Source organism: Prunus avium, chromosome 6, assembly GCF_965620075.1.
Source record: "Prunus avium chromosome 6, drPruAviu1.hap1.1, whole genome shotgun sequence".
NCBI classification, from domain to species: domain Eukaryota; kingdom Viridiplantae; phylum Streptophyta; class Magnoliopsida; order Rosales; family Rosaceae; genus Prunus; species Prunus avium.
In genome coordinates, this window is record NC_142289.1 from 6,803,173 (window position 1) to 6,827,174 (window position 24,002).

Consider the following 24,002-nt stretch of genomic DNA (forward strand, 5'->3'; position numbering starts at 1 on the left):
TTTTTTTTGTTGAAGAGAAACGATGTATTGATAACAAACAAAATTACAACAAGTCTTTGCTAAAATATGAATATGGGTTTGAATGTATTAGGTTAACTTTATTCTTCTCCATAAGGAGGTATATATATGAGTTTACAGAGTGCTTCACAAGGAATGAGATACAGTAAAGAATTAGGAAAGTATCTCCTAATTATACAAAGATTCGTCAACTAAATAGAATGGGAAAGTAAATCCCTTAATTAATCAAGGAAATAAATCTCCTTGATTAATTAGGAGACTCACGTCAACACTCCTCCTCAAGTTGGTGCATATACGTCACCAATGCCCAACTTGGTAAGTGAGTCATGAAACACTCTGCTACAAACAGCTTTTGTTAACATATCGACAAGTTGATCTTCTGATTTTATGAATGGTAGGCGGATGATCTTCTTCTCAATTTTCTCTTTGATAAAATGTCTATCCACTTCAACATGTTTGGTGCGATCAAGCTGGACCGGATTATGTGCAATGTCAATGGCTGACTTGTTATCACAATGTAACTCCATTGGCTTTCTTGGCTTGAAACCCAATTCTGTCAATAGTTTTCTAATCCATAGCAATTCACAAACTCCATGGGCCATTCCTCGATACTCTGCTTCTGCACTAGACCGAGAAACCACATTTTGTTTTTTACTCCGCCAAGTGACTAGATTACCTCCCACGAAGGTAAAGTAACCTGAAGTAGAGCGTCTATCAGTAATGGAGCCAGCCCAATTAGCATCTGTATATCCCACAACTTTAAGATCTCTATTTTTTGAGAACATTAATCCTTTTCCAGGGGCTAACTTTAAGTACCTTAAGATTCGATCAACTACATTCCTATGAGACACACTGGGTGAATGCATAAACTGACTAACAACACTCATAGCATATGCAATATCCGGTCTTGTGTGGGCTAAATATATTAACCTTCCAACAAGGCGTTGGTACTATTCCTTATTGGTTGGTTCTTGATCCATGTCTTCACACAACTTGTGATTCATCTCGATGGGTGTGTCAGCAGACTTACATCCAAGCAATCTTGTTTCAGCGAGCAGATCCAATACATACTTCCTTTGTGACAGAAATATACCATTTGCGGACCTTGCTACTTCAATTCCGAGAAAGTACTTCATATCACCTAAATCCTTCATCTCAAATTCCTGAGACAAATACTTTTGCAGTTTCAGTTGTTCTCCTGTGTCGTTTCCAGTCACAATTATGTCATCCACATAAACGATCAGTGCAGTAAGCTTCTTTCCATCACGCTTCAAGAACAAAGTGTGATCCGAATTACTCTGTGTATATCCAAAATTCTTCATGGATTTAGTGAATCTACCAAACCATGCCCTAGGAGACTACTTTAACCCATATAATGACTTTTTGAGCTTGCAAACTTGATTCTCCTTGTCACGAGCGAAGTTACATCCTGGTCTCTATGTAAGAATGCATTCTTTACATCAAACTGATGTAATGGCCAATCGAGATTTGCTGCTAGAGACAGAAGGACTCTGATAGTTTTGATCTTGGCTACTGGGGCAAAGGTCTCTTGGTAGTCTATCCCATATCTTTGTGTGTATCCCTTCGCCACCAATCTAGCTTTATATCTTTCAATGGATCCATCTGCTTTGAGTTTCACAGTATAAATCCACCTGCATCCCATTGTCTTCTTTCCATGAGGTAATGGCACGACTTCCCATGTGCCATTCTTCTGGAGAGCTCGCATTTCTTCATTCATGACTTCTCTCCATTTTTGGTTTTCTAGTGCCTCAGTTACACTGTTGGGAACAGGTATGTCGGCTAACTGCTTCACAAAGTGTACCCGTGACTCTGATAATCTATTGAGGGATACATAATTGTTGATGGGATATTTCCCTTTGCATTAAGATCTGCTTCGTAGTGAACTGGAGGTTTACCACTATTCTTCCTTTTTGGAATCTGATATTCAGGCTCTGTGCCTTCTGAAATGCAATCATCAAGAGATATTTCATTACTGATATCAGTTTCAGGTGTAGGGTGCAGGCGACCGGTTGCTTTCAGGCAGAGTCGTTGGCGACCGATCACTTTTAGGCAGAGTCTTTGGCGACCGGTCGTTTGCGTCGGGCGACCGGTCTCTAGAGGCCGGCGACCAGTCGTTTTGAGTCTGGAACAAATCTGGAAAAAATTCTGAATTTTGAGAAGTGCCCTCCTGTGCATCTGAAAAATAGATCTCGTGTTCCCGGAACACAACATCCATCGAAGTATAGACCTTCTAACTAGGAGAATGATAACATCGGTAACCTTTCTGATGAGGCGCATAACCAATGAAAACACACTTTTCAGCGCGGGGATCCAATTTGCTGCGTTGGTGATCATGTAAGTGGATAAAGACCACACAGCCAAAAATCCAGGGTTCCAGGTTTGAGGTATGAGGTATTTGGAGATGGTGGTATAGTGTTTGAAGAGGGGTTTGGAAATTGAGGATACTGGAGGGGATCCGATTAATAAGGTACACTACAGAGAGAACGGCTTCCCCCCAAAAGGATCAAGGCATATTGGCACCAAATAGAGAGGCACGAACTACTTCCAATAAGTGTCTATTCTTTCGTTCAGCCACACCATTCTGTTGGGGAGTGTAAGGACATGAGCGTTGATGTATGATGCCATGATCTTGAAAGAACTGATTCAGATCATGGTTGAGAAATTCTCCGCCATTATCAGAACGAAGAATCTGAATTCGAGTATGAAATTGAGTCTCTACCATGTGATAGAACTGTTGATATTTGGAACTGACTTCCTGTTCGGTTCATTTTTACACATGATTTTTCATGTTATTCACCCACTATTTTGAGTTAGTTCTTGACATTTTATAGCTTTTTACTTCCTTTTTGTGTTTTCTTAGATTTTACCTTGGTTGGAATGAAAATGAGCTAAAAGTGCATTATTGGTTATAAACTTTGTTTTTGTTCATTTTCGTAGGTCAACTTCTTGGCCTGGGATCAACATGCTCTGGTGCTCGGATGAGGTCATGATCTTCATGAGACTTGTTCCAATGGATGTTAACTACAACATATCCAAATTTGAGCTCCATTGGACAAGTATTGCCTATCCAACCAATCCAGCATGTTACCACAGCTCTGGAAATCCGGAATTGGCCAGCTTTTACCTCCATTGTGTCATCTTGATTATTCTTGTTACCATAACACTTGGTAACAAGAATTTACCTTAGTAGATGAGATATTTTCTGAAGCTTTTGGCATCTTTGTGAGGACAAGGCTTCATCATTTGCAAGGGGACAAGAAGACAATGGGTGAAGACTTTGCATTAGAATACTAAAAGTAAAAGCTGGAAAGGAGGAGAAAGGGAAGCAAAAGGAAGTGCAATCTGATATTGGAGAGGCTTTTCAACGTGGGAAATGGATCCATTACATCATTCCACAATAGAGGAGCAGATTGGAGAGCTAAAAGCTAAGGAAGGAGAAGGAGGTGCAGCCGCAGGAAGAAGAGGGAAGACTTCCACCATTGAAGACTTCAAGCTTTCATCATTTCCAAATCTGTAAACTCTTTCTAGTTATATTTCGAATTTGTGTTTGAAATGATTATGAGGAACTAAACTCCATAGCTAGGGCTTAGGTTGAAGCCCTAAACATGATTACCTTATTGTTTTGATGCTTGAGTGTATGAATTTCTAGATATTGTTGATGAATTCCAATTCACCAAATTAATCTATCCTTGATGTATGTTCTTCTTTGATTGATCACCTTTGAAAGCATGCTTCTTGAGATTGTTGGGATTATGTGTATCTTCATGTTATCCTAAGCAATAAATGGATGAAGTAAGAATCATCCATGTGAATTGGTTTCTTGAATACCTAATGTAAACACCATGCTATTAGGGTTCTTGTGATGTTCATATTCTTTGAACTTAATGGGTTTTTCTTGTAATTGAATCAAAGTACTAAGCACACCTAGATTCGATTATAGGGAAGACACAAGTATTGTAGCACTCGTACTGCACTTTACGTACATTAGAGAGAATCAATGCGTCTTGAGCCACTCGTACTGGTCTTGATTGCGAACATCTTCAACAACACGTTTAGAGTTCATCACTTGAGTATCCATGAACATTGGTAGAATTGTTTAGGGTGGATTCCGAAACCCTAGTGTTTGTTACATCTTGATTCCACTCTTTGATAATTCATCTCTGCCTTTCTTATTCAATTTTAAAGTCCATTTACTTTCATGCAATAGAAATAGGTCACTTCAAACAAATCAAACCCCCCCCCCCCAATGTGTGTGTGAGTTGCGTGTTTGACACGTTACGTGTCTTTGTTACTGAATTTTATTTCTTTCTGTAATTGTTTTGGACTTTTTCTCCGCGTTGTGTTCTTGCATTTTCTGTGCTGAATCCAACCGTATAAAGAACGTGAATTCTGGACCAACAGTTGGAAAGTTATAGGCAAAACACTGGACAGAGGTCGAAACTGAAAAGCAGAGAATTTCGACTCTGTGCAAAACGACCGGTCGCTTTCACCTAACGACTGGTCGCTCATCACGTCCAAATTTGAGTTTCGACTCTGCCAAAAACGACCGGTCATCACTGTTCATGCGACCGGTCGTCACTGTTCATTTTTCACTGTTCACGATACTATTCACAGCACTGTTCACAGGTGATAAATAGGTGATAAATGGTGATAGAAAATGTTGTTTGTGTTTTTCTTTAGTTTTCTTGTGTTGTTTCATTTCTTTTACATTTCTTTACTTATTTTTAGTTTCCATTTTGCATTTGTGCATTTGTGGTGTGTCAATTAAGTGTTCTTTACGTACTCAAACTAGAACTTATAGGAAACCGACAAGTTCTTCGTGGGATCGACCCCGTACTTACATAATCTATACTTCGTTAGATTCGTGCACTTGCGGGTATTTTTAATTGGTTGTTTGCACATTAATTTGTGTCCTCTTAGGAATGCAACACTTCCCCTTTGGTTTGGAGAAGGGAAACCCAGGTCATACATGTGTAATCATCGATAAACGTGACAAACCATCAAGCGCCCCCTGGAGTGGGAATTCTAGCCGGGCCCCAAACATCAGAATGAACAAGAGAAAAGGAAACCAGACTTTTAGCTGAGCTGAAGGGAAAAGGAACACGATGGCTCTTGGCCAGTTCACAGATGTCGCATTGAAAATTGGAAATATCTAACTTGGAAAATAAGGAAGGAAATAGCTTCTGTAAGTATCCAAACGAAGCATGCCCAAGAGGGTGATGCCATAACCATACTTCGGAAGTGTGCTTCTCAACACTCGCACCCCCAATTTTGTAAGCTTGACTGAGGCTAGCTTCACTGTCAGATGCCAAGTCCAAATAGTAGAGTTTGCCCCTCCTAGTACCACAACCAATCATCTTGCTGCTGAGAATGTCCTGAAAAACACAATGAGTAGGCCAAAAGGTTACAGTACAATTCAAAGCCGTAGTAATTTGGGCAACATACAAGAGATTATGATCTAAGGATGGAACAATCAACACAGAATCCAAAGTGAGGGAGTCAGAGAGAGAGAGAGGGAACCCTTCCCAATTACGGGGGAGGGGGTACCATTGGCATTAGACACCACCAATTGAGAAGACGGTGTATGAGAGTAAATTTGTCCAGGATCAAAGGTCATGTGATCAGTGGCTCCGGTGTTAATGACCCATGTGTGTGTCTTTGAAGAACTATGCAAAACATAACCTGGGGAACCAGTGGTGGCAAGTTTGGAGGATGAGACGATATCCATGGCAGCGGAAGGATTTAAGAATAAGAGACAAAAAAAAAAATGTTTAGGGTCTTGTGATAAGAGTATATGAGGATTTGGGTACGAAGATCTGAATCTGAATATGTAAATATGAGGAATTTGATTTAGGGTTTGTGTTTGAAGAAATTTGATATGAGGATTTAGGGTTTGTGTTTGAAGAACTTTGATATGAAGATTGAGAGACAACCGAGGATCGATTGCTCTGATATCATGCTAAAATATGAATATAGGTTTGAATGTATTAGGTTAACTTTATTCTTCTCCATAAGGAGGTATATATATGAGTTTACAGAGTGCTTTACAAGGAATGAGATACAGTAAAGAATTAGGAAAGTATCTCCTACTTATACAAAGATTCGTCAACTAAATAGAATGGGAAAGTAAATCCCTTAATTAATCAAGGAAATAAATCTCCTTGATTAATTAGGAGACTCACGTCAACAGTCTTTGATCACAATATCCTCAATAATTCTGGGAGGAGTCCCAAACCAAGAAATAATCTCACATTACATACCTCAATTGACGACCCACAAGCCACTATTTGCATACCGTATTTAGGGTTTGTGAAGAGGAGATGAGAGTGTAGTAAGTTTCTTGGATTGAAAGAGAAGAGTAATCTGGCAATAGCGTGTAGAAGAGTTTGTGTTTTTCTAAAACTTAATATGAAGAGTGGGTGGGGTGGGTTGGGTGGGTGGGGTATGTGTACTAGAGTCAAGTATTAAGTTGGATGACCTTTTTTGTCATTTTACACAATAATAAAACTTAAGAGCTTAATGATTTAAGTATTTGAGTAACAAAGAAAAGTGTGGAGTTTAAATAGAAAAACTCATATAATAAAGGATGGAAGAGCCTAGAGTTTGACAAATTACGTAATTAAGCGTTTTTTATAACACCAAGCTAAACAACTTTACAAAGCAAACAAAAACTTCTCAATCTAATAATATGAAAACGAGAAACTAGAAACGACAGCATCAATTGACGTTGTCTAAAAATTATGATTTCCATCAAAGTCACAAAACATCAAATAACAAATACAAAAGCAAGCTGGTCTGTTTGGTGCATTAATTTAGTGCCAAAACTAAAAACACAAGGAAGCACCAATTATTGCATTAATATAATACTAATTAAGGCAAAATGATGAGCATGCTAATCAGAGACATTGCATTTTTCTATAAAAGTCACTACAAAAAAAAAAAGATATTTGGGGCATTTAATATTCGCCTCTAAAAGCACTTGTAGAGGCAGATATCTTGCAAAACCGCCCCTAATATGAAGGAGGGGTGGAAAGAGAATGGGTCCTTATTACACGCGCCTCTATTGTTATTAGGGGCAGAAAATCTCAAGGATCCGCCCTTACTATTTGTGTTGCCACGTTGGCAGATTACATTATAGGTCTTTATTACAGGCGCAAACATCCGCCCATAATAGAAGTCATTAGGGGCCAATCTTATTTGCCTCTAATAATTGAACTTTATAGGGACAGTGTTTACCGCCCCTAAAGAAAATAAAACTAATAGAGACATTTATTGTGCGCCCCTATTATTGTTATAGCGGCATATCCATCTTTCCCACAAGTACCCCGCTTAGATATTTGCAGACTCGTGTCAATCTCAGAAGGCACTCCCACGAGTCCCACATCGAAATTAAGTACTAAGAGCATACCATACACTCTCTATAAATAGGGCCTCCCTAACCCTAGACAAAGGTAAGACTTTCAACTTGACTTTTAGACTTGCACATTGCCAATAGCAAAGCTCTAGAACTTACTTCGGCATTAGAGGGTCTTCGGCTGGTACCAGACCGGTGTTGGAAGTTTGAAAGCAAATGGAGTCCCACATTGGAGAAACCAAAAGGTTTCTCATGCTTTATAAGCATGAAACCTTTACATCAATTAAATAAGAAATTGGTGGTATGATGGGCTTGAATGGTTGGCTTGCATGATGGGCTTGATTAATAATAATATTTAATTAATCAAGACTTGGGCCTTGGGCTGGTACCAAAAGATTTTTTTTTTTATTTTCGGATTTCTTTTAGCAGAGGTTAGATTCAAACCAAAAGACTTATCTTTTTGTTTGAATTTTGAACACGAATAACTGTTGTTAACTGCTATTTTGAAGGGGTGTGAGTCTGTTATAAAAGCAGAAGTCCCATGCCATAATACACACATCTTTTTTTTTGTGGTGAAAATCAAGGTATCCCCCCGCGATTGCAGGGACTAACCCTCGAGGTACTGTCGGGCGCAAAGCGGGGACCTCTCCCAACAAAGTCTGCTCTATTCGCAAGCGCCTGGGATCGAACCCAGGACCTCTTGTTTAAAGGATCCAAGCCCCTTCCACTTGGACCAACTCCTGTTGGTATAATACACACATCTTTTTAATCCATCTCTTACTGCATTAAACTTACAAATTGTATTGGAGAGAAACACACCACCGTTCGCTTGATTATAGATAGTTGAATCCTGGGAGATAGACGCCTGTTGAACTTCAAGCACTGAGAGGAGGCGAAATTCTGTCTTTAGGACATTGCGAAATACGCAAGCCTCTATCTACAATAAAAGTCAGTTTCCTGTATTTACTTTGTTTATACGCTTATATTGATTTTTTGTAGTTGGTTGTTGTCTACAATTTTAAATAATATATTATCGTTGTCATCTTATAAGTCATTTATTGATTTTTTTCCTAACAACCGGTGCTCTAGACCTCACCTGTCATCTCTCTCTCCATGATTCAGATTTGGCATCTCAAGGAAGAACGTGCCCATACCTAAGGCCCAATCATTCCTTAGTCCATGCCTGATAAAGTACTAGGTATGACTCCACACAAGGACCCAACCACCATAACCATACTCATGCAAGAAGACAACATTCCCGGATTACAGGTTCGACAAGGAAGAGAATGGGTGCCTGTGAATCCAATTCCAAACACTCTCGTTGTGAATGTTGGAGATGTTATTTAGGTACAGTAAATTTGGTTGAAGTAGAAAACAGTAATAATGTTAATTGAAATGTAGAAGAGAATAATAGTTTCTTATTAAGCTTCATATTAGTAGTTATTTTTGTGACAGACATGGAGTACTGGGATGTACAAGAGCGTTGAACACAGAGCTGTGACATCCCACAGTAAGGCAAGGTTATCTTATGTAACAGGTCTTTCTCCACATGAGGATGTGGAAGTAGAACCGTTTGATCACATTCTGGTGGAGGCAGCAGCAGGATCTCTTCAGGCTTACAAGAAAGTCAGATATGGAGATTACCGGAGGCAACCCTTGGAGAAGAAAATCGAGGGGAAGCAATTCATTCAAATGGCCAAGATTGAGAGTTGAAAGAAAAGTGCTATTTCAATTTCCAAAAGCCCAAGAGAGGTCTCTAAGGCAAAAAAATAAAGTGTTCATCATATTAATTAAAGCATATTTTTAGCCTCAATTAATGCTGCACAAACTCATGTGAACATTAATTAAACCTTCAAAATCATGAGATGAATATTAATATTCAATTTCCAGTGAAATGTGTACACATAAACACATAAACCTCCAAAAATAAATAATAAAAAAGAAATCCAAGTTTCTAACTAAAGTCAAAATATGTAGAAATATTAAAATCAGGGTAGATGAAGATCCCTTTAGCTTACAAACAAAAACTAATCAGAGACCATTTAGAGCTTGCACATCTGTTCTTTCAGATCTTGGGTGCTTAGCAATTAAGAGTTAGATTTACGGAGATGGGTTCAAACCCCGATGCACGGACTTATGGCTCATCTCTTCCAGCACCAAATGTTCAAGAAATAGTAAGGAGTGACCCTTTGCTGGTCCCTGAAAGATACCTTATTAGGAATGAAGAAGACTTGCCAAAGTGTGGAGATCATATGAGTCAAAGTCATCTTTCTTCTGAGGTTCCTATCATTGATTTCTTTCTGCTCCCAAAAGGGCACAAGGAGGAGCTTAAGAAACTTGACCTGGCTTGCAAAGAATGGGGATTTTTTCAGGTAATTTATCATATTGAATACATACATATACATATACATATATATAAAATATATTATATCATATCTAAGTTAAATAAACTTTTCTGCAGATGGTAAATCATGGAGTGGCAACAGAAGTGTTGCAGGCCATGAAGGATGCTGCGGCTGAGTTCTTTGAGCTTGAGTTGGAAGAGAAGAATAAGATTGCTACGGCACCAGAGGACATACAAGGCTACGGGCATACCCATGTGGTCTCAGAAGAGCAAATACTGGACTGGTCTGACTCACTGAGTCTCTTTGTTTACCCGTCCCGGTATAGAATGCTCAAGTTTTGGCCAACCACACCAAAGGAATTCAAGTAAGTTTCTAAAAATCAGGGGAAAAACAGGGTATTGTTTCTTCAAATTTGTTAATACTAATTCACTCTAATGAAATATATTAGAATGTGAGTATTCAACCCAAAATCAATTCGGCGTAAGTGAAGAGGAGCAAGTTCCTTTAAACTATTATGCAAGACTTTAATTCCCCGACATGGAATTCACACACGATCCATGGTTTATAGTCACTTACTTGCATGAAAGGCTGAACTAAATTCTAATGTCTATGTTTTCAATTGTTGTATTTGTGAAGGGAGGTTAATTGAGGTGTATTCTAGCGAAGTTAAAAAAGTTGGAGAGGAGCTCCTAAGGTCTCTATCTATAATTATGGGGATGGAGAGGGACACTCTTCTTGGACTTCATAAAGAGTTGCTCCAAGCATTGCGGGTGAACTACTATCCTCAATGTTGCATGCCTGATAAAGTACTAGGTCTAAGTCCTCACTCGGACAAAAGCTCAATAACAATACTTATGCAAGAAGACAATGCGACCGGGTTACAGATTCGACAAGCGGGAGAATGGGTTCCGGTGAAACCAATTCCAAACGCTCTCGTTGTGAATGTTGGAGATGCTATTGAGGTAAAGAAAGAGGTTACAAAAAGTTTTATTGGGCAGAAAAAGAAAACTACAAAAGAGAACAAGGTTTTCTAAGCTTCACATTTATTCTTTTGATGACAGATATGGAGTAATGGGAAGTACAAGAGCATTGAACACAGAGTTGTGACAACCGAAAGTAAGGCGAGATTGTCATATGCGTCATTTTTTTTGCCAAATGACGATGTGGAAGTTGAACCATTTGATTACATGGTGGAGTCGACAGGGTCCGTTCGGATGTACAAGAAAGTCAGATTTGGAGATTATCTGAGGCAAGCGTTTAAGAAGAAAAACGATGGGAAGGCACACATTCAGATGGTAAAGATTGAAAAATTAAAACCAAGCCTTCCATCATAATTGAGTTATAAGTTTCTTATATTTTCTACACTAAAAACGTTTATGTAACTATACATGCATATGCATTTGATAGGACCTTCACCCCTCAAGATCACAGAATACTATCCCATTTCCTTGTAATAGCTTAGATTCATTTTCCGTAAAGTTAGGAAGGCCGTTATCCTCCTTCCAGCTGGCTAGCCACATGTCTAGGCTAGTGGAATTGTATAAGTACTCAGTAGTCGAGTACAGAGGTTTTCTTATGAATGAAAATGTCCTTCTTTTAATTCCTGAAATTCCTTCTTTACTTTTTCTATCTAAGGGTCCTATTAGCATTGATAATTGCAGCTCAAAATCATGAAATCATTGGAAGAAATTTGGAACTTTGTGGACTTAATATATTTCATGGCCAACAAAAGTAAGAAAAAGGCAAGATCATTCAAAGATTTTTACCTAACACTAACACAGTGATAAAGCATAATAAAGCAACCCAATCCCCCTGTTTCTACCTAATACTCACCAAGATGTCGATTGAACTTGGTAGAAGAGGCAATGTTTGATTTTCCATGGCCACAAATATGAATGAAGGTTACAGTGTAATCTAGAAAAGTCCATGAGATTAGTGACTGGAAATGCACAGCCAAGTCCACTGACTTTGGCTATGTAACAATTAACCAAAGAGTGGGTAGCAAATAGCTAACCTACCAAGCGATGAAAAATAGAAGACCAATTAGCCTACCTAAATCAATAGAAATGCTACATTACTAGAAGGCGTACTCCTCCTCCAATGAAGACAACTCATCTGAAACCCTAGTTGGAGCACTAATTTTTTTTTTTAGAACCGAGAGAAACATGAGTTCAACCCCTGATATGGCATTTGCACCAAATGTTCAAGAACTTGTGAGGAGTGACCCTTCGCAGATCCCTGAAAATTTCCTCGTAATTAGGAATGAAGAAAAAGGCAAGTCAAATAATACTGCGGATACATGTCATCTTTCTTCAGAGATTCCTATTGTTGATCTTTCTCTGCTCTCAAGAGGACACAAGGAGGAGCTTAACAAACTAGACCAGGCTTGCAAAGAATGGGGATTCTTTCAGGTGATTGTATCCTAAAAAAAACTGCGCCATTTTTTTTTCTGGGGATCAAACAAATAGATCTATGTAGTCATATTATCCGTAACCCAAATTTAAAGTCTCGCAATATAGACATTTTATATTGTCAGACAGTCTGGTAAGAACACATTATTGTACGATATCGGAGTCCCAACTTTCTAAATTATTGGATTTCTATTTTTCAAGTTATAATATTATAATATTATATATTAATTGTAGGTGGTAAATCATGGAGTGGCAACCGAAGTGTTGCAGGAAATGAAGGATGCTACGGCCAAGTTCTTTGAACTTCCGTTAGAAGAAAAGAACAAAATTCGTATGCTGTCGGATGACTTTCAAGGCTACGGCCAAGCCTATGCAGCTTCCCAAGGGCAGACACTGGACTGGTCTGACGCACTGTTTCTCAATGTTTATCCATCCCACCATAGAAAGCTCAAGTTTTGGCCAACCTCACCAGAGGGATTCACGTAATGTTTCTAAACTCAACTTAGGGAATACAAAGTAGGCACATTGTCAATTTCTTCTAATTTGAAAACACTAGTCCATGTTGATGATGTATTTGTAATAGAAATGAGATCTAATGATGCTTCGAATCTTAATGGAATTGAGTTTAATTTCATTGAAATTAATGTTTACTAACTTTCAAGAGTTGAAAATTACCCACACACGCATGCAATTGAAGCTGTTGTGTTGATGAAGGGATGCTATTGGGGCATATTCAAGTGGAGTAAAAAGAGTTGGAGATGAGCTCCTAAGGTCTCTATCTTTAACTTTGGGGATGGAGAAGGATGCTCTTCTTAAACTACATCAAGAAGTGGTCCAAGTTTTGCGCGTGAACTACTATCCTACATGCCATATGCCTGATAACGTGCTAGGTCTAAGTCCACACTCGGACACAGGCACCATAACCATACTCATGCAAGAAGACAACGTAACCGGATTGCAGATTAGAAAAGGAGGAGAATGGGTTCCGGTGAAGCCAATTCCAAACGCTCTCGTTGTCAATGTTGGAGATGTTATTGAGGTAATTACAGTACTTTTTTCTCAATGTGATCGTAACACCGTGGCATGGAATTATTAGCTTGTTCATGTTATAATATTTATAGATTTATTAATACTATGATCGCGGTGTTACGAACCCAACCAAAAGTTTCTCACTATAGTATACTTTAAGCTTGATATTTATTATGTGGCTATGGCAGATTTTGAGTAATGGGAAGTACAAGAGCATTGAACATAGAGCTGTCACAACTGAAACCAAGGCGAGGATATCTTATGCGTCATTTCTTTTGCCACATCTAGATGTGGAAGTTGAGCCGTTTGATCATATTGTGGAGGCATTGGGGTCTCGGAGGTACAAGAAGGTCAAATATGGAGATTATTTGGGGAGTTCCTTTAAGGGGAAACTTAAGGGGAAGGAGCACATTGAAACAGCCAAGATCGGAAGTTAAGTAAGCAGATGCTTTGATTTTCAAAAGCCAGAAAAAATAAATTAAGGTTTTTCATGATGACTTTGAGTGGGCTTGTTATATTAAAAATAAGAAATAGCATATATATATTGTTCTTTTTGTTTTGAGATTTTCTATTTAAACCCCGCACTTCTCTTTGTTCACCCCAATATTTAAATCATTAAGCTGTAAGTTTTATTATTGTGTAAAAAGACAAAAAAGGTCATCCAACTTAATACTTAATCCTAGTACATCTATACACACACCCCACCACTACTCTTATATTAAGTTTTAGAAAAATACAAACTTCTCTACATCGTATTGCCAGATTACTGTTCTCCCTAAGATCAACACGATTTCCTCCTTCCACATGGGCAGCTCCTCTACCTCCCAACTTCATACTTGTTGCCACCACTCGATACCACATTTTTGAATTGTCCAAAATTACTGGTACAGTGCCTGATATGAGGTCTATATCATACAAAGAGTCGATGGAACATGAGTTTGCTGTCCACCTAACAAACGAAAGGAAGTCCATTCTGATTGTATACCATGCACATTCTGATCAACAAAAATGTATATACAAATAGGATATAAAGTAGGGAAGTTGGCATAGTTTTGCTAACACGTAGCAGTAAAGCTATCCCACAGCCAAAAAGCATTTTCTTGAAACCCAATTAAGAAGTACAAACTTACCTTTCTTCTGAAATTGCATTATGTGAGTGATGAAGGATTTCTTTATTATTGTGTATTAGGTTAATACACATTCTTGAAGGCATTACAAAAGTTCTCATGCACAGAACGTACTTCCTCCTCTGAGGGTAGCTTGTGGGGTTTAAATAGAAATTTTTTTTATTTTTTTTTTTCAGCTTGGGGTGTATTTAAGGGTAGTTTGGGAAGATAGTGGGGTTTTCTTAGAAATTGTGAAAATTTAAATTAAAAGTTGGGGTGAACTAAGAGATTTGTGGGGTTTAAATAGAAAATCTCTTTGTTTTTAAGTGTACACTAGCAACCATTGGATTAAATTCAATGACTGTCATGAATTTCGTGCTCACTGACACCTGTTCTTCCACCTTTACTTATGTGGGTAGATGTTCGAAACCCATAAACTCAATGAGTATTCATTTGTAAACCTCTCCCCGAATCAATTCACTTGTACTTTATTTTTTATTTTTTATTTTTTTAAAAAAGTGGTTTGATTGAACATAGTATATATGGATCTATTTTGATATGGGTGCAGTTTTTTCTAATTAATGAGGAATGAGAGATTTAAATTTGGAATTTGTTCCAGTATTAAGATTAAAAATGTCACCAAACTAATAGCTCGTTAGTATGCAGATTTAAAAAAAGGACACCACGTACCAAAACAAACTTGAACACTAAACTCTATACTTTATATTGGAGTAGAATATTATTGCCAGTATGCATCACCGAACAGAGCAGGTATAAAGCAATGTTTTCTTATAATAATAAAACACACATTTAAACAAACATTTCTACCTAACACTCACAATTATATATCTCCCACGTGATCTGCACCTTGACAAAAATATACTAAATAAAGTAACGTAGCTCAACCCTCTCTTTCTCCTCCTCCATTAAAGGTAACCCATCTGCAACCAATTGACCCGGAGCATTTAGAACAAGAAAGAAACATATGAGTTCAAACCCTAATATGGCAAGTGTTCAAGAACTGGTCAAGAGTGACCCTTTGCAGGTCCCTGAAAAATTCCTTGTAAATAGGAATTAATGAAGAAGACGAGCCAAAGAGTGATATTTCTTCGAAGATCCCTATCATTGATCTTTCTCTGCTCTCTAGAGGGCATAAAGAGGAGCTTGACAAACTAGACCAGGCTTGAAGAATGGGGATTCTTTCAGGTGATCATATCCTAATTGGTAGCGTTATGTACTCCAAACTGAATATTTTATAATTTTTTATGACCGCGTAGAAGAAATGCGGTGTATATCTGAACTAAAATAACTTCTATCATATTAGTATTCATCAAACTTATATATGTTGCTGGAGAAATGTTTATATTTGTCAAATTATGACCGCACAAATTCAGGCATTTCTCATGATGCTTTGTGTGTGATAGTGTTTGAGTCAATGGACATTTTTCTTTTTTTTGGGTCAGATAAATAGATCTATGTAGTCATATTATCTGTAACCCAAATTTAAAGTCTCGCAATATAAACACTTTATATTGTCAGACAGTCTGGTAAGAGAACATTTATTGTATGATATCGGAGTCCCAACTTTCTAAATTATTGGATTTCTTTTTTTCAAGTTATGATATTAGAATATTATATATTAATTGTAGGTGGTAAATCATGGATTGGCAACCGAAGTGTTGCAGGAAATGAAGGATGCTATGGCCAAGTTCTTTGAACTTCCGTTAGAAGAAAAGAACAAAATTCGTATGCCGTCGGGTGACTTTCAAGGCTACGGCCAAGCCTATGCAGCTTCCCAAGGGCAGACACTGGACTGGTCTGACGCACTGTTTCTCAATGTTTATCCATCCCACCATAGAAAGCTCAAGTTTTGGCCAACCTCACCAGAGGGACTCAAGTGATGTTTCTAAACTCAACTTAGGAAGTACAAAGTAGGCACATTGTCAATTTCTTATAATTTGAAAACACTAGTCCATGTTGATGATGTATTTGTAATAGAAATGAGATCTAATGATGCTTCGAATCTTAATGGAATTGAGTTTAATTTCTGTTGAAGAAAAATGTGAACCTTCCAACATAATTTCAACACCACTAATTAAATAATGGGGTTTTATTATTTTAGGTTCAACCCATTCGAGACGCAAGTCTCTTAATTACAATTCCTTGATTCAAGGGAACACCCTTTGATTCCATCATAAAGAAACAGAACGTGTGTGTTTGGTTTTGTAACTGCTCCCAAGTCCAACCTCAGAGTGCCTACGTATCCCTCATGGGAATCAAGCCACTCGTAGTTCAAAGATTTGCGATGAATAAATGACTCATTGCAAATGGGGAATTTGAATTAATTTGATTGAAAAAGTGTTTAATGGCCAGGCTTTGATTTCATTTTGGTGAAAAGAGAAATTATCATTTTGAACTCATTCTAAGTGTGCTGTGTAACTGAATTTATTCATTTCTCTATGCTTCGATGTGGCATTTGCTACAAGCCAATTTTGGCTTTTTGGGTGGTTGTGGGTCTAATATATGACTCTTGTAAATTGCAACAAGCTGGTAAGTTGATTTGTAGTATACAATTTGTTATTTGTAAGTGGTATGAATAGTTGTTAACTTCTAGTAAGTGGTATGAACAACTATTATACTATTCACAGTCAAACAAAGTATGGCAAATCTTCATATATGCTCATTCTTCTCCAATATGGAGGTATTTATACAAGTACAAAGATGTGTGAACCCTAAATAAAATAGGAAATATATCTAAATTACAATAGGAAATAAATCTCTATTACAATAGGACTAAATAATAACTGGTAAGTAACCAAAATTCTAACTAAATAGGGAACCAAAATCCTAACTAAGTAAGGACTCGCCAACACTCCCCCTCATGGGGCAAAGATATTTCGCACGCCCAACTTGACAAGTGAGTCATAGAACACCATACTCGACATTGACCAATCGAACAACTGTAGAGAAGACCCTGTCATAAACCACAAGTGACTGACAAACCCTAACAAATAAGGCACATAGAAGAACACATAAAAACAAAATATAGAAACCTTGTGAGCACGACAGTAGATAAGTTAGAACACAGAAACCCTGTGAACACGGCAGTAGATAAGGCAGAACACAGAAACCCTGTGAGCAAAACAATAGATAAGGAAGAACACAGAAACCCTGCGAGCACGGCAGTAGATAAGGCAGAACACAGAAATCCTGTGAGCACGGGAGTAGGTAAGGCAATAGCAAGATTGTTGTATTTGTTAATTGACACAAATTAATGTGCAAACAACCAATTAAAAATACCCGCAAGTGCACGAATCTATTGAGGTATAGATTATGTAAGTACGGGGTCGATCCCACGAAGAACTGTCGGCTTCCTACAAGTTCTAATTTGAGTACATAAAGAACACTTATTTAACACACCACACATGCACAAAACAAATTGGAAACTAAAAATGAGTAAAGAAAGGTAAAAGAAAAGAAACCAAAGAAACCAAAGAAAAACACAAACATCACTTTCTATCACCCTTTTCTCACCACTGTATCACCTGTTTATCACCTGTGAATAGTGCTGGCGACGGGCCGTGAACAGTGACGACCGGTCGTTTTCTGGCAGATTGGCTGGCAACTGGTCACAGGAACAGTAACGACCGGTCGTTTTTTGGCAGATTTGGTTTTTCTGTTTTTCAATTTCGACTTTTGTTCAGTTTTTGACCTATAACTTTCCAACCATTTGTCTAAATTTCAAGTTCTTTATACGGCTGGATTCAGCACAGAAAATGGAAGAACACATCGCGGACCAAAAGTCAAAAACAATTACAGAAACAAACAAAATTCAGTGAAGAAGACACACAATGTTTCAAACACACACACACACACACATTTTTGGGGGGGGGGGGGGGGGGGGCGGGGGGGGTTTGGTTTGATTTGAGTGACCTAATTCTAATGCTTGAATGTAAATGAACTTTAAATTTAACAAGAATGACAAGAATGAAAATCAAAATGTGAAAGTAAAATGTAACAAACACTAGGGTTTCGGAATCCACCCTAAACAATTCTACCAATGTTCATGGATACTCAAGTAATGAACTCTAAACATATTGATGAAGATGTTCGCAATCAAGACCGAGATTAGTGGCTCAAGACGCATTGATTCTCTCTAATATACGTAGAGTGCAGGGTTCGTGCTACAATACTCGTGCCCTCCCCATAACCGAACCTAGGTATGGTTCGTACTTCGATTCAATTACAAGGAAAACCCATTAAGTTCAAAGAGAATATGAACATCACAAAAACCCTAAAGCATGATATTTACATTAGGTATTCAAGAAACCAATTCACATGGATGATTCTTACTTCATCCATTTATTGCTTAGGAAAACATGAGGATACACATAATCCCAACAATCTCAAGAAGCATGCTTTCAAAGATGGCCAACCAAGGAAAAACACACATAAAGAATAGATTATTTTGGTGAATAGGAATTCATCAATTGTTGTCAAGAAACCAATTCACATGATGTTCACTTTTCCTACAAGTTCTATCATTTGTTGCTAATTAAAAATTATGTTCTTGATCTTACACAACTTCTCAACTTTAGCTACATGCATACAACCTAAGGTGATCAATCAAAGGAAGCAACACATATCATAGGATTCAATTAGTGAAATGGATCCATCAACAACATCTAAAATTTCATAAACTCAAAGCATTAAAACAATGGAGTATTCATGTTTAGGGCTTCAACCAAAGCCCTAGAAAAATAAGAAGTTACATTGAAACTAAGAAATTACAAGAAACAAATAAAATGAAAGAAACTAAGAACAAAGAGGAGAAAGAGAATGGCATCTTCAACCCCTTGGATCCTTGCCTCAAGGCTCCCCAAGGTTCTCTCCAATTGTTATGTCATTCTCCCCTCCCCTTGGTTGCTCCTTGCTCTCCTCCTTCTTACTCTCTAGCTCCCCCAAAAATCTCTGCAAATTGTAGAATGATAGAATAGAATATAGATTGCACTCCCTTTGCTCCTTTGCCCATCATTTCCCTTACTTTCCAGCTTATCCTTTAATATAAAACTCATTCTTTTGCCAAATCATTTTGCCTTGTCTCCTCCTCTAACTCAAAACCTGATCTCCAGCTCCAAAGTGATCTGCCAATTCAATTCCCATGTTCAAAGGCTGATCCAAGATTCCTCTCATCGTTCTTCATCCCTCTCTCTCCTCCTTTCCATCATGGCACTCTAACATTTGTCTCTTCCTTGTCCCCTTGCCATGATGTGTTTTGTCTTGACAAAGATGCTAATTGCCTTAGAAAATTCCACTTCAATAAGGTAATTTATTGTTACCAAATGGCATGGTAACAAGTAGAAATGAGGTAACACCAAGTGAAAGTAAAACTTGCCCAAAACAGATTTCCATAGCTAGCATCAATTGTTGGATCAGTTGGATAGGCTACACTTGTCCAATTGAGCTCAAATTCGGATATGTTATAGTCAACATCCATTGGAACAAGTTTCATGAATATTTCACCTCATCCGAGCACTAGAGCATGCTGATCCAAGACCAAGAAGTTGACCTACGAAAATGAACAAAAACAGAATTTATAACCAATGATGCACTTTTAGCTCATTTTCCTTCTAACTAAGGTAAAACCTATGAAAACACAAAAAGGAAGTAAAAAGTTATAAAATGTCAAGAACTAACTCAAAATAATGGGTGAATAATATGATAAATCATGTGTAAAAATGAACCAAACACTGATCATCAGATACCTACCATTGATTTTTCTCTGCTCAGAAGAAGGCACAAGGAAGAGCTTAACAAACTGCACCTAGCTTGCAAACAATGGGGAGTAATTCAGGTAATTCATCATACTACAACTCCATCATACTTAATGGAACTTTTCTTTCTTTACTTTATTCATATACATTCTTAGTAAGTTTCCCTTGTACGTACCGTCGAGGTTTTTAAAGCACTTATCGAGTCAAATAAATAATGCAGATTGTAAATGATGGAGTAGCAACAGAAGTGTAGCAGGGCATGTTGCGGCAAAGTTCTTTGAAATTTCTTTAGAAGAGAAGGACAAAATTTCTAGGCCGCCAGATGATGCACAGGGCTACGGGCAATCCGATGCGCTCTCAGAAGAGGAGATACTGGAATGGTCTGATGCATTGGTTCTCATGGTTTACCCATCCAGGTATAGAAAGCTTAAGTGTTGGCCAACCACACCAAAGGGATTTAAGTATGCTTCTAATATTCATGAAAAACATTAATAGTTGACTATCCAAAGAAATGTTAGTGCCAATCGTTCACATGTGGATGGGCGATTGGTTGATGGGTGCGGACTTTTAAATGAACCTTGCACCCGTCAAAAGTTTAAGAACATTTGCTTGACTCGTTTCCTGGCAAGGAGTCATTAATTCTTTCTTAATTACCTGTAGTCTGACACATATAGTAAAACTCGTTAAGATTACAGTTTTTATACACATGTCAAACTATGATTTGTCTTGTGGGCGAGTAAAGCTAGCCAAATTCTAACTTGCAATTTGTTGATAAATTAATCTTACATTGGTGAAGGGAGGTGATTGAGGCATATTCTAGTGAAGTTAAGAGATGGAGAAGGATGCTCATCTTGGACTGCATCAAGAGCTGCTCCAAACTTTGCGTGTGAACTACTACCTCCATGCTCCATGCCTGATAAAGTACTAGGTATGACTCCTCGGACCCAACCACCATAACCATACTCATGCAAGAAGACAACATTCCCGGATTACAGGTTTGACAAGGAAGAGAATGGGTGCCTGTGAATCCAATTCCAAACGCTCTCGTCGTGAATGTTGGAGATGTTATTGAGGTACAGTAAATTTGGTTGAAGTAGAAAACAGTAATAATGTTAATTGAAATGTAGAAGAGAATAATAGTTTCTTATTAAGCTTCATATTAGTAGTTATTTTTGTGACAGATATGGAGTAATGGGATGTACAAGAGCGTTGAACACAGAGCTGTGACATCCCAAAGTAAGGCAAGGTTATCTTATGTAACAAGTCTTTCTCCACATGAGGATGTGGAAGTAGAACCGTGTTTGATCACATTCTGGTGGAGGCAGCAGCACGATCTCTTCAGGCTTACAAGAAAGTCAGATATGGAGATTACCGGAGGCAACCCTTTGAGAAGAAAATCGAGGGGAAGCAATTCATTCAAATGGCCAAGACTGAGAGTTAAAAGAAAAGTGCTATTTCAATTTCCAAAAGCCCAAGAGAGGTCTCTAAGGCAAAAGAATCAAGTGTTCATCATCTTAATTAAAGCATATTTTTAGCCTTAATTAATGCTGCACAAACTCATGTGAACATTAATTAAACCTTCAAAATCATGAGATGAATATTAATATTCAATTTCCAGTGAAATGTGTACACATAAACACATAAACCTCCAAAAATAAATAATAAAAAAGAAATCCAAGTTTCTAACTAAAGTCAAAATATGTAGAAATATTAAAATCAGGGTAGATGAAGATCCCTTTAGCTTACAAACAAAAACTAATCAGAGACCATTTAGAGCTTGCATATCTGTTCTATCAGATCCTGGGTGTTTAGCAATTAAGAGTTAGATTTACGGAGATGGGTTCAAACCCCGATGCACGGACTTATGGCTCATCTCTTCCAGCACCAAATGTTCAAGAAATAGTAAGGAGTGACCCTTTGCTGGTCCCTGAAAGATACCTTATTAGGAATGAAGAAGACTTGCCAAAGTGTGGAGATCATATGAGTCAAAGTCATCTTTCTTCTGAGGTTCCTATCATTGATTTCTCTCTGCTCTCAAAAGGGCACAAGGAGGAGCTTAAGAAACTTGACCTGGCTTGCAAAGAATGGGGATTTTTTCAGGTAATTTATCATATTGAATACATACATATATATATATATATATATATATATATAATATTATATCATATCTAAGTTAAATAAACTTTTCTTCAGATGGTAAATCATGGAGTGGCAACAGAAGTGTTGCAGGCCATGAAGGATGCTGCGGCAGAGTTCTTTGAGCTTGAGTTGGAAGAGAAGAATAAGATTGCTATGCCACCAGATGACATACAAGGCTACGGGCATACCCATGTGGTCTCAGAAGAGCAAATACTGGACTGGTCTGACTCACTGAGTCTCTTTGTTTACCCGTCCCGGTATAGAAAGCTCAAGTTTTGGCCAACCACACCAAAGGAATTCAAGTAAGTTTCTAAAAATCAGGGGAAAAACAGGGTATTGTTTCTTCAAATTTGTTAATACTAATTGACTCCAATGAAATATATTAGAATGTGAGCATTCAACCCAAAATCCATTGGGCATAGGTGAAGAGGCACAAGTTTCTTTAAACTATTATGCAAGACTTTAATTCCCCGGCATGGGATTCACACATGATCCACGGTTTATAGTCACTTACTTGCATGAAAGACTGAACTGAATTCTAATGTCTATGTTTTCAATAATTGTATTTGTGAAGGGAGGTTATTGAGGTGTATTCTAGTGAAGTTAAAAAAGTAGGAGAGGAGCTCCTAAGGTCTCTATCTATAATTATGGGGATGGAGAGGGACACTCTTCTTGGACTTCATAAAGAGTTGCTCCAAGCTTTGCGGGTGAACTACTATCCTCAATGTTGCATGCCTGATAAAGTACTAGGTCTAAGTCCTCACTCGGACAAAAGCTCAATAACAATACTTATGCAAGAAGACAATGCGGCCGGGTTACAGATTCGACAAGCTGGAGAATGGGTTCCGGTGAAGCCAATTCCAAACGCTCTCGTTGTGAATGTTGGAGATGCTATTGAGGTAAAGAAAGAGGTTACAAAAAGTTTTATTGGGCAGAAAAAAAAAACACTACAAAAGAGAACAAGGTTTTCTAAGCTTCACATTTATTCTTTTGATGACAGATATGGAGTAATGGGAAGTACAAGAGCATCGAACACAAAGTTGTGACAACCGAAAGTAAGGCGAGATTGTCATATGCGTCATTTCTTTTGCCAAATGACGATGTGAAAGTTGAACCATTTGATTACATGGTGGAGTCGACAGGGTCCGTTCGGATGTACAAGAAAGTCAGATTTGGAGATTATCTGAGGCAAGCGTTTAAGAAGAAAATCGATGGGAAGGCACACATTCAGACGGTGAAGATTGAAAGTTGATTAGCAGAAGTTTTAATTTTCAAAAGCCAGAGAGAAAAGGAGAAAGAAAAATTAAAACCAAGCCTTCCATCATAATTGAGTTATAAGTTTCTTATATTTTGTACACTAAAAACGTTTATGTAACTATACATGCATATGCATTTGAGAGGACCTTCACCCCTCAAGATCACAGAATACTATCCCATTTCCTTGTAATAGCTTAGATTCCCTTTTCGTAAAGTTAGGAAGGCCATTATCCTCCTTCCAGCTGGCTAGCCACGTGTCTAGGCTAGTGGATTTGTATAAGTACTCAGTAGTCGAGTACAGAGGTTTTCTTATGAATGAAAATGTCCTTCTTTTAATTCCTGAAATTCCTTCTTTACTTTTTCTAGCTAAGGGTCCTATTAGCATTGATAATTTGCAGCTCAAAATCATGAAATCATTGGAAGAAATTTGGAAATTTGTGGACTTAATTAATATATTTCATGGCCAACAAAAGTAAGAAAAAAGCAAGATCATTCAAAGATTTTTACCTAACACTAACACAGTGATAAAGCATAATAAAATTTCTACC

At 37.8% G+C, this 24,002-nt stretch overlaps 3 protein-coding genes and 2 pseudogenes across 3 annotated transcripts; all 5 read left to right on the plus strand.

Annotated features, from left to right (window-relative positions):
* The first annotated feature begins 8,572 nt into the window (after positions 1–8,572).
* On the plus strand, positions 8,573–9,106 carry LOC110766507 (protein LATERAL BRANCHING OXIDOREDUCTASE 1 pseudogene; annotated as a pseudogene).
* A 300-nt stretch (positions 9,107–9,406) lies between these two features.
* LOC110766530 (protein LATERAL BRANCHING OXIDOREDUCTASE 1-like) lies at positions 9,407–11,328 on the plus strand. The gene is made up of 4 exons (XM_021969866.2): positions 9,407–9,765; positions 9,855–10,102; positions 10,379–10,700; positions 10,800–11,328. Exons 1-4 carry the CDS (start codon positions 9,502–9,504, stop codon positions 11,070–11,072), a joined length of 1,107 nt encoding a protein of 368 aa, XP_021825558.2. The 5' UTR covers positions 9,407–9,501; the 3' UTR covers positions 11,073–11,328.
* A 489-nt stretch (positions 11,329–11,817) lies between these two features.
* On the plus strand, positions 11,818–14,107 carry LOC110766472 (protein LATERAL BRANCHING OXIDOREDUCTASE 1-like). The gene is made up of 4 exons (XM_021969804.2): positions 11,818–12,149; positions 12,384–12,631; positions 12,864–13,188; positions 13,367–14,107. Exons 1-4 carry the CDS (start codon positions 11,904–11,906, stop codon positions 13,613–13,615), a joined length of 1,068 nt encoding a protein of 355 aa, XP_021825496.1. The 5' UTR covers positions 11,818–11,903; the 3' UTR covers positions 13,616–14,107.
* Positions 14,108–15,269: 1,162 nt separating this feature from the next.
* On the plus strand, positions 15,270–21,499 carry LOC110766475 (protein LATERAL BRANCHING OXIDOREDUCTASE 1-like; annotated as a pseudogene).
* Positions 21,500–21,799: 300 nt separating this feature from the next.
* Positions 21,800–23,790, plus strand: LOC110766473 (protein LATERAL BRANCHING OXIDOREDUCTASE 1-like). The gene is made up of 4 exons (XM_021969806.2): positions 21,800–22,158; positions 22,252–22,499; positions 22,772–23,096; positions 23,198–23,790. The coding sequence occupies exons 1-4, from the start codon at positions 21,895–21,897 to the stop codon at positions 23,447–23,449; spliced, it is 1,089 nt and encodes a 362-aa protein (XP_021825498.1). The 5' UTR covers positions 21,800–21,894; the 3' UTR covers positions 23,450–23,790.
* The last annotated feature ends 212 nt before the right edge of the window (positions 23,791–24,002 follow it).

Excerpts from the sequence above, each read along its gene's own strand:
- LOC110766530 (XM_021969866.2), top strand. The coding sequence starts at position 9,502 with ATGGGTTCAAACCCCGATGCACGGACTTATGGCTCATCTCTTCCAGCA. Across the intron at positions 9,766-9,854 it reads AAGAATGGGGATTTTTTCAG|ATGGTAAATCATGGAGTGGC; the intron begins GTAATTTATCAT and ends ACTTTTCTGCAG. Across the intron at positions 10,701-10,799 it reads ATGTTGGAGATGCTATTGAG|ATATGGAGTAATGGGAAGTA; the intron begins GTAAAGAAAGAG and ends TTTTGATGACAG.
- LOC110766472 (XM_021969804.2), top strand. The coding sequence starts at position 11,904 with ATGAGTTCAACCCCTGATATGGCATTTGCACCAAATGTTCAAGAACTT. Across the intron at positions 12,632-12,863 it reads ACCTCACCAGAGGGATTCAC|GGATGCTATTGGGGCATATT; the intron begins GTAATGTTTCTA and ends GTGTTGATGAAG. Across the intron at positions 13,189-13,366 it reads ATGTTGGAGATGTTATTGAG|ATTTTGAGTAATGGGAAGTA; the intron begins GTAATTACAGTA and ends TGGCTATGGCAG.
- LOC110766473 (XM_021969806.2), top strand. The coding sequence starts at position 21,895 with ATGGGTTCAAACCCCGATGCACGGACTTATGGCTCATCTCTTCCAGCA. Across the intron at positions 22,159-22,251 it reads AAGAATGGGGATTTTTTCAG|ATGGTAAATCATGGAGTGGC; the intron begins GTAATTTATCAT and ends ACTTTTCTTCAG. Across the intron at positions 22,500-22,771 it reads ACCACACCAAAGGAATTCAA|GGAGGTTATTGAGGTGTATT; the intron begins GTAAGTTTCTAA and ends GTATTTGTGAAG.